Here is a 9,912-nt window from a genome sequence, read left to right as displayed (position 1 = left end):
ATATATATACATATATATACATATATACATATATATACATATATAAATATATATACATATATATATATATACACATATATATATATATATTTATACATATATATTTGTATACACTACCGTTCACAAGTTGGGTCATCCATACAATTGTTTTATATTAAAACTTGCACTTTTATTTTCCAAAAGAGTTGCAAAATGCGTATAACATATAGTCAAGAAATTGACGATATTATAAAAAAAAAAAAAATTATTTGAAATAATACATTTTGTTCTTTAAACTTTGCTTTCCTCAAAGAATGCTCCCTTTGCAGCAGTTACAGTATTGCAAACCTTTGGCATTCTCGCTGTTAATTTGTTGAGGTAATGGAAGAAATTCCACTCTTTGGGAAGTACTTCCCAAAACTTGGATTGACTTGATGGACACTGCTAACTGTGTTGGCCCTCTTCATTACATCTGCCTCTGTCCAAAACCTATGTTCTTTTGCCCATAATAATCTTTTCATTTTCTTGGCTTTTTTTTTGGCTCAGATATGGCCAAAAAAAGATAAGCCACTCTAACTAGAAGGCCCTAGAGTCAGCATACCATTTGATAAAGATGCCAACTTCTCAAACTAAAGGCTCCAATGAACTTGTCATCTTGCTCAGATGTGGACTGGAGCCTCCCACATCTCTTTCTAGTCCCATTTGTGCTGTTATCCGATGTGAGTAGTATGCTTCATTTTAGGAAATCCAAGTTTCTTGGCTATTTCCTGCATGGAATAGTTTCACATTAAAGCTCTGTTTTTCTGGCTATTCTATTCAGAGTATACCCCAACCCACAAATGTGAAACTCCAGATACTAAACTAGCTCAAAGGAAGGCTAGTTTTATAACTTCTTGAACCAGCAAAATCGGTTTCAGCTGTGTTAACATATCTCACATCTTCATTGAAAATAATTTCCTTCAAAATAAGTAAATATATGCCGAACCGAGGACTGGCATTCATTCAGTTTTACGCCATGGGGAAGCCGTGAGGGAAGCTGCTAGCTCAACTACGCTTAGTGGCCCCCGATATTGTCGCGCTGTCTTGCCCACTGTCGCCCACCCCTCGCTGGGTCATTTTACCCGTTGCTTTCTTGCTCTCTTTTCCTTTCTCCCTCTCTCTTTCTATCATCTAAAGCAAGTCCTTAGTTATTTGGAATGGCAGAAAATCTGATACCGCTAATCTGCTGGTCAACGCTAGTGAAAATCCAGTAAAAAACATGCACTTTACAGACTAGTCCCCCCGCGCAGTAAATCACAGCCTTTTTTGTTCCACACCTCACTCAGGGACATTTGGTACTGAACATAGACTGGGCATTTAAAACAACGATAACAACGAAACAGGATGACCAAACACAGCAGTGGTTTGGTCGACACCATAATTCTGTAACATTTATGCAGCATTAAAGCAGCAGGTTCTTTGTCCTTGTTGTTTCTTTGTTGTTTTCCTGCAATCCAACGTTACCACGACTTAAAAATAAAAGATTTTATTTTTTGGTTGATCTCTGAGAAATTGTTTTTCCCAAACACAAGTTCCATGAATGTATGCAGATATTTGACCTGGATAGCTGTGGACCAGCTGCTGCGTCCATTACTCCAGTTAAAGATATTGTCATGTCTTAAAACCTGACAACTTCAACAGTTAGTTTTTTCTACAGGCTTTGGTGTGGAAACGTGTATAGCTTAAAGAAAGATTAGATCCAAACAGTAGATAAGCTAAATGTATTGTGTATTGTGTTTCCTACCTGCAGAGATCCCGGCTCCTTCCAGTTTCTGTCAGTGTTCCACGAGCTCCTGGTTTCTATAAACAATTGTGTTCTTGTCCCTGCGGGACGCCAGGGTTTTAATTAACAGCTGTGTTCTTCCGGGCTCTTCACAGGAACTCACCTGTGCACACGGACCGAGGGTTGTTATTTTTTTTTTTTTCACCTCTCTTTTCTTTATTCCAGCAGATCACGGTCAACGTTAGCTTGATAGTAGTAGACTTGGTCCAAAAACTAGTATTTATTTATTGCAATTGCATTTTCTTTGTTCCCACGGTCAACGTTAGCTTGATAGTAGTAGACTTGGTCCAAAAACTAGTATTTATTTATTGCAATTGCATTTTCTTTGTTCCTCAATGTGTGACAGGCAGAGCAATTTAATCCTCTTCTGCAAGGTGGCAGCGGACGGCTGTGAAAACTAAAAAAGAAAATCAGATCTGTTAAAGAAGATGAGTGTCTTTCTTCAATTCCTGCCATTATATCAGTGTTGCCTACAACTAAACGAAGTTTTAGTAAATTGTGAGTAGTACATTTATGTGAGATTTTGGTTTGGTGGTGAGCCATGGGGTTTTTCCTGGTGATAAATATGTGCTGTGCGACAAAAAAAAAAAAAAGTTGAGAAACACTGTTATGTGGGATTCAGAGGGACTGGGTAAGGTCATTGGCTAAAATAAAATAAAAAAAGTTTACTATGTTAGCATTATTTGCTTTTAACATCACCATCACAAATGTATTACAACAACAAGGGAAGTAACCAGGGTGTGTCAAATTTAGGAAAAAAAATCATGTCTTGTACTGTCACGTAGCATTGTTGTCGATAAATATATGTTTATCATTGATTTTGTCTTTATTTCAATCAAATTTATGGTTAGGATACAGTCATCAATCACCATTCTTCTGACACTGTAACCATCATGGTCATAATCCCCTTCATCATTATCACAGATATAATTGCAATACAGTGGCACATTAAAAAAAAAAAAAAAAACCAGACAATAAAACACTGCAGTCTTGTCCAGAGCTGTTAGCCTAGCTTAGCACAAACAGGCAGATGAAGGATAACCTTTTTTTTTTTTTAGCTTAGCCTAACAAAACATTCAAATATAAAATACCTATGAAGAAATAACTTTTTTTTTTTTATCTTTAAAATCTTTACATCTGATTTCGTTCAAAATGACCTCAGCTATGCAAACAGTCTAATAGAATTCAGCCAATAGGCCCAGAGCTTTGACCAAAGTGCTTTGAAAGTAAGACACAACACTCGCTAGTATTGTAGCCTATGTTGCTGTTACTTAGTCATGGTTGTGTTTGGAGGTGGGGGCAGCTGCTGACACGGTGACAGCAGCCAGTCCAGCCCCTGCTCAACTCTTTGCTAAGCTATGACAACAGATCTGGACTTGTCATTAGATGTTATCCGCAGGTGATGACGTGATTGGCAAATGATTGAAGTAGAGTTCTTATGGCAGGAGGCAAAAAAAAACAAAAAACAATTCACAGTAAAGCATCACAGAGGCTCCGCCCCTTCTCTGTGATTGGCTTTTGTTTTGAGCGTGTAATGCTGGTTTTCGGATGTAGGCGGAGTCATACTGCACAGGTGAGTTGGGTGAGTGTCGCTATAGACGGTATTCTTGTTGTGTGTGTGTTCACCAGCTGTCATGACACCAGACATGTGCACGTGGCGAGCACTTCCATCAACTCAGTGCACAGACACTGACAGAAACCGTAGAGGACAAGCAGCAACAGCGTGCATGGGACCAGACTGACCAGGACCACGCCCATCCACAGCTGACCAATCATGAGCAAGTAAATCCCCAGAGGCAAAGAGCTGAAGTACACCTAAAGAGATACACATAGTCATGTTTCCTGTACACAGCATACACGTGATCACACAAAGACACTGACCAGACACAGGGCACCCAGCAGGCAGCGTGGACAGCTGCGTGATGTCCAGCTGTGACACTTGTGCGTTGGGGGGTCACAGGGCAGCGAGTCGAGGGCGGGGCTCTGCGGGCGGTACAGCACGTTGAGTGTGTTCAGTGAGTCCGAGGATGGAGAATCTTCTGTAAGCTCCATGATGGTGATGACCAGACAGTCGGAGGAGCGGTGAGTGGCTGTTGTCACGCTGTTGCCTAACCAAAAAAAAAAAAACTGGTGTTCATTCACACATTATGACATCATTACTGAGGTCAATGAAGAATTCTCTCTTACTGGTCAGAGCGGCTGGACTCCGAACTACCTCGCCTCCTCCTCCTCCTCCTCCTCCTCCCTCCCCTCCTTTTCCTCTACCTCGACGAAGTTGGTCCTGACATGACAGAACAGCGAGGATGTGACGGTCATCCTCCATCAGCCACACCTACATAAACACGGGGGGGGGGGACCAACAATAGGACAGAGGACACGCGTCACTACCATCATTGAAGACCACAGGGTCAAAGGTCAAACGTCTACTAACCTCCTCATCAGGGACATGCGTCTCGTGGCGACAGAATGGACATGTGATGATAGACGGAGACGACTCTCCTGAGAACAAGTCACACAGAAAACATGTGCCCAACGTGATGACTGTGAAACATCTGTATAACCTGATTGGTCACGCTCCGGGTGACATCACATCGAAAGAAACGTGCGTGTCTTTGGGAGTCTGTGTCTCTGAGCATCTGTCTCTGCAAGTGTGTGTCTCGGAGTCTGTCTCGGAGTCTGTACCTCTGACCTACTTACCCATGTCCACCATTTTCTTCAGACACTTGGCACAGACTCGATGGAGACAACCCAGCAGTTTGGGTTTCCTGCTGCGGGTGTCATAACGGTTGTAGCAGATTTTACACTCCAGCTCTTCCAGAGTGTAAACTAGGGACTGAGCCCAGGTCTGCACCTAAATGTACCATATGAAAATAGTTATTGTGTCCCTGTAGGCACCATGGTGCTAGAATGAAGGATGATGAGGAAATCACCTTGCCCTCCACCTCCCGGTCAGACTCTACCTCTTTGTTTTGGTCCATCCTATTAGCAGTTGTCTTTATCGCCAACAGATGAAGTCAAAAGACCGGAGCTTTACTTGACCTGAAACTGTAGAAAGAAAACTTCTGGTCACAGATGCTGTTATGATTAGTGGGCGTTGCCATAGAAACAGCTGTAAACTGATCAATCAGATTCATTACACTCTGCCAAGTGAGGTTATTACCACTGTTGCGATAAACAATAATCGGTCCTTTGTTTATGGTAAAATGGGCTAACGGTATTTGTTTGTACCAGGTAGGTATGTTATTTATCTGATTAAGAAGTACACTGTTTTTTTTAGTTACACTAAATGTTTACAATTTTGTGCTGAGCTGAGCTAATGGCATTGTGTCTTTCAAGTTTAAAAAAAAAGTAACCTTTGTTAACATGTTTTATTGCGTTACGTTTTCAGTGAGTATCTTCACTCACCTGCTGGATGCTGTTGAAGGTTAAATTGTTTTTGGGCCCATTATTCAAGAACCGTGATCACAGCCTGGTCGCTCGGTGATGAAGTACTTGAGTTTGTTTACTTTTCCATTGTTGTTTTCTTAGTTGCACTCACTGCCTGTAGCTCTGGTCACTGGTAAATTTAAACATGTTGTCCATATTACAGCAACGTCCTGGAAGCCCGTTGCCAAAGCTACTGCTGTCTCTAACTGTACCTGCTACTATTGTTGATGTAGTTGCTGTGTTGTAAATGTTACTGCTGTCGGTGTAGTTGTAGCTGCAGCTGTTGCTCTTTCCGTAGTTGCTACTGCGGTGGATGTAACTGTTGCTGTAGTTGCAGCTGTGCTGGCAGTTTCAGATGTTGGTGTAGTGGCAGCTAATGCTGCTGTAGTTGCTGCTACTGCTTTTGCTCTAAATGTTTCTATTTTGGGTGTTGCTATTGCTAATCCTGCAGTCGTGGCTGCTGTCCTCGCTGTAGCTGTTGCTGCTTGTTGTATGTATCAAATGCAGGTGCTAATATTCTTGATGAAGCTGTCTGTCGTTGCTGTTGTCCTTGCTGTAGCTGTTGCTGCCTTTGCTGTGGCTGCTGCAGGAGCTCTGAAGCCTCAGGTTAAAGCAACAGTGTGGTTGCCCAATAAGTTGAAGCAACGGGGAGCAAATTCACAGGCTTACGATTCTTATCTGTGGTCGTCTCTTTCTGGGTCAGTTGCTCTGTTCAGTGTCGGTGACTCACATCTCTCCTCCTCCTTCTCATTGTCACTGCGGTGCGCGGTCGGTTAAGAGCTTTGGTCACCATGGTAACCAACCTGCTGTGGGATGATGGGAAATGTTCATGTGATGATGAGGATGGAGATGATCATGTTTTGATTATTACTCAAACATTTAATTAATTTATTAATTTTACAGTTTCATTTCTGTCATTTCATTTAAATATGATTTTAAAGCTTATAGTAAATAAAAGAGAGGGTCATATTTATAGTTTATTCACTATGCATTTATACAACAATAAACAATAAAGAGGATGGAGAAAGTAATAATAAAAGAGGAAGACTAAAGGATGTGTGGGAAGAGTGAAGGACAGAGGGTAAACTATAAAGAAGGTCAAATAAATGAAGAATGAAATGAAGAAAGAAATAAAGAAGGAAGGGTGGAAGGAAGGAAGGAGCGATTGTGTCGACAGGGCCACTTGGATAACCTTCGTTCAAATAACAGTGTTGTGCAGTACAGCCTGTTTGTATTGCCGCAAATCGCTTATATATATATATATTTATATATATATATATATATATATTACAGAATCACAGTATTCGCAAAAATGTATACTGTATATAGTATTATTTTGGTTATAATCAATTTTATATGCTATCCCCACTTGCTGAAACTTATTTAATGCTTTCTAAATATACATATAGAGAGATATATAGATAAATAGTATAAGAAAATAGTCTTATAAAATAGTCAAATTCTAATACGTAGAGATAATTTGGTATATTGTATTAAAAGCATTTAAGAATTTAATAATAAGAATACACATAACACAATAAAAAAAAGTTAATTTTTTCTAGGGTCTTTTCTTGCATGTTTTTCTTGCTGTTCTGATGCTGAATGCTAATAATGTTCTTTCTTTTTTCTTTTTCTCTTTCTTTCTTTCTATATTTAATATATGAAACATCAAACAAAAACACTAAACAGGGCATTTTTATGCATATTATTTATTGAAAAATAAATTACTGAGCATTTGAGAGACATACATATCTTTGTTGTGATTCGTTTAAATACAGAGTCCCCGTGTTTCGCTGTCCAAGATGGCGCCCAAGATTTGCGCATGCGCAAATGGAAGCGACCCGGATAGGGCATTGACAGACGGAACGTCTTTTGTTGCTTTTGTTACGGGGGGGATTGTTCTGTGCGGCTACACATTTCCTGTTGCATCACTTCCTTTAGCTGCACATAAAGACGGCCCTGGCGGATAATCCGCGGGTCCAATTTTTTAAGGTTCTTCTTTGAATCCGACAGAGATCGGAGCAATCAGAAGCGTAACCATGGTAAGTGTTTGTCTGGAGAAGGGTTTTGTCTCGGTTCGACCTGAAAATCTCTGTATTTTTATTCTTTTAGCTGTTTTTAAGGATATGGCGGGAATTTATATAAACGTCGATGTAACGTCCACAAGCTGCACGGCCGCACTGACCAGAAAATTGTTGAGTTGATAATAGTGAACTAATGACATTCTCTGTAGACAAAGTTCCTGTGAGAAATAAATCACTGGGAGAATCACAAGAAAGTGAATGAATGTTTGTCTGTCGTTAGCTTCCATGTTAGCCTTTTAGCGCAGAGATTAGTTTATTTCCAGTCCTTTGTTTGATTCACTAATTATTTGAACGGTAATTAATGTTAAAAATGAATGAATTAACCTCCACCTCCACTCGAAGATAAACTCTCTTCAGTAAAGCATCTGAACAGTTGCAGAGCTGATCAGCATAGATTATGAGAAAATTCACATTTGAGGTCGTCTGATTTAGTCCAAGGCTGCTCAGACTCTAGATCTGTCTTTGGATCAATTGAAACCCTGGACCCACTTGGGTTCTGAGCCTGTTCCAAGTAAGACTGGACTTGTTCTTACTTTTAACCAGGTTTATTCAATGGAATCTAAACAGGGGACAGGGCGTAGACTGTTTCGAGAGTCGTCCTGGTCCTGATTCAACATTTAATCAAATTATGGACCTGCTGAGGTCCACAGTTGATCATCTATAGTTGTTTATGTGACCGACTATACTCTCTTGATTTCTTGAAAATGTATCACCTGTTTATCCAAGAGCCAATAGCGGAGAGGTGACTTCTACTGAACAGCCTCCTATAAATGTACAGTTCCGGTTTACCATGCTTGGAACGTTGGGAGTCAGTTCTTGTGTTTCACCACTGTTAGCCATTTACTTACAGGCAGTGGTGAATGCGCTTGTGTGGTCATGTCAAGTGAAGTTGTTTTCTGATTGGTCTACAGACGGTGGGAAAGAGCAGTAAGATGCTGCAGCACATCGACTACAGGATGAGGTGCATCCTGCAGGATGGGCGAATCTTTATAGGAACCTTCAAGGCCTTCGACAAACACATGAACCTGATCCTCTGTGACTGTGACGAGTTCAGGAAGATCAAGTAGGTCACACGTCCACTTCTCCCACCGATACCTATATCTGTAGATGTATACCTATGTCAGGATGGAGAATATTAAAGAAAGCACCCTGAAATAGTTTGTATTTTCAATTCCAAAAAAATAATCTGGAGGTGTTTTTTTTTAAGCAAGTCTAAAGTTTCTAATGTGTTACAAACTGAAATTAAATGTGAAAATAGTGAAGGATGAAGATGATGGACGAAAGCAGAATAACCAAGTTAGTCTTGACAATAGAGTAAGTCCATTTACATAAATACATTTGTCATTGTCCTGTGTCTCCAGGCCTAAAAACTCAAAGCAGCCGGAACGTGAGGAGCGCAGGGTTCTGGGTCTGGTTCTGCTGAGGGGAGAAAACCTGGTGTCCATGACAGTGGAGGGTCCACCTCCTAAAGATGTGAGTACCAACTACATCCACTGCTCTTTCTGAGGATTTTTTTTTTTTTGTCTCAGATTGTTGACCTCTGATATTTCATTAGACTGGTATTGCACGAGTGCCATTGGCAGGCGTGGCTGGCGGTCCAGGAGTGGGTCGTGCTGCAGGTCGTGGCGTTCCTGCAGGGGCACCAATGCCTCAGGCTCCAGCTGGTTTGGCTGGGCCTGTCAGAGGAGTGGGTGGGCCTTCACAACAGGTAACCATGGCAATAGCTTTAATATTTGTTGACATGCAGTATGGGTGCATGATCAGGTGGTGACCTTTGGTGTGTGTGTGTGTAGGTCATGACTCCACAGGGCAGAGGTACCGTAGCGGCTGCAGCTGCCGGAGCAAGTATTGCTGGTGCCCCAACACAGTATCCTCCAGGGCGAGGAGCCCCGCCGCCAATGGGCCGTGGAGCCCCCCCTCCAGGTGATTGTCTCTCCCTCATCACACCAAACAATGGGCTCTGTTTTATTGTCGTGTTATTTAATCAACTTCAAATATCCATATGTACATTTTAGAAAATTTTGAGTTCTGTGGTGTTATACAGTGGTATGAAAAAGTTTGGGCACCCCTGATCGGTTTCAAGATTTTCCTTTATGTATCATTGGTTGTTCGGAACAGCAATTTCAATTAAATATATCATATAGCAAACAAACACAGTGACATTTAAGAGGTGAAATGAAGTTTATAGGATTTACAGAAAGTGTGCAATAATTACTTAAACAAAAGTAGGCAGGTGCATAAACCCTTGTTGTTTTATTAATTTGAATACCTTTAGCAATAATTACTGGAACATGTATTACTGTCAAATGACCTGAAAACAAAGATTGTTCAACATCATGGTTTAGGGGAAGGATACAAAAAGCTAGCTCAGAGACTTCAGCTGTCCCTTTCCACTGTGAGGAATATGGTGAGAAAATGGAAGACCCACAGGCTCAGTTCTAGTTAAGGCCCGCCACTGCAGGCCAAGAAAAATCTCAGATAAGAAGAACACAGCATTCCAAGACAAACACTGTTGTTGTACCCACAGTTAAATTTGGTGGTGGTTCCATCATGTTGTGGGGCTGTATGGCCAGTGCAGGTACTGGCAATCTTGTTAAAGTT

The 9,912-nt window shown here is 41.0% G+C and overlaps 2 protein-coding genes across 3 annotated transcripts in view; one reads left to right on the top strand and one right to left on the bottom strand.

Annotated features, from left to right (window-relative positions):
• Positions 1-2,489: 2,489 nt before the first annotated feature.
• Positions 2,490-7,064, bottom strand: LOC103386823 (E3 ubiquitin-protein ligase RNF182). 2 transcript variants are annotated; one of them, XM_017036485.2, is made up of 8 exons: positions 6,976-7,064; positions 5,207-6,033; positions 4,732-4,846; positions 4,499-4,652; positions 4,233-4,300; positions 3,989-4,133; positions 3,683-3,909; positions 2,490-3,616 (listed from the first exon to the last, which is right to left on the bottom strand). In XM_017036485.2, exons 3-8 carry the CDS (start codon positions 4,777-4,779, stop codon positions 3,434-3,436), a joined length of 825 nt encoding a protein of 274 aa, XP_016891974.1. In that variant the 5' UTR covers positions 4,780-4,846; positions 5,207-6,033; positions 6,976-7,064; the 3' UTR covers positions 2,490-3,433. The 2 variants fall into 2 exon arrangements, with proteins under 2 accessions (XP_016891974.1, XP_016891975.1); XM_017036486.2 differs by having other exon boundaries at positions 4,762-4,846.
• Positions 7,065-7,126: 62 nt separating this feature from the next.
• snrpb (small nuclear ribonucleoprotein polypeptides B and B1) overlaps positions 7,127-9,912 on the top strand; it is a 4,235-nt gene continuing 1,449 nt past the window's right edge. The window contains exons 1-5 of the mRNA XM_008321236.3: positions 7,127-7,269; positions 8,223-8,374; positions 8,673-8,784; positions 8,867-9,019; positions 9,105-9,234. Coding sequence (XP_008319458.1) covers positions 7,267-7,269; positions 8,223-8,374; positions 8,673-8,784; positions 8,867-9,019; positions 9,105-9,234 — 550 coding nt within the window. The 5' untranslated portion in view covers positions 7,127-7,266. The remainder of the gene's footprint in view (positions 7,270-8,222; positions 8,375-8,672; positions 8,785-8,866; positions 9,020-9,104; positions 9,235-9,912) is intronic.

The sequence above is a fragment of the Cynoglossus semilaevis genome, chromosome 11 (genome assembly GCF_000523025.1).
Source record: "Cynoglossus semilaevis isolate Cse_v1.0 chromosome 11, Cse_v1.0, whole genome shotgun sequence".
NCBI lineage: Eukaryota > Metazoa > Chordata > Actinopteri > Pleuronectiformes > Cynoglossidae > Cynoglossus > Cynoglossus semilaevis.
Note: the sequence above shows the minus strand (reverse complement) of the source record. Positions and strands in the feature narration are given on the sequence as shown.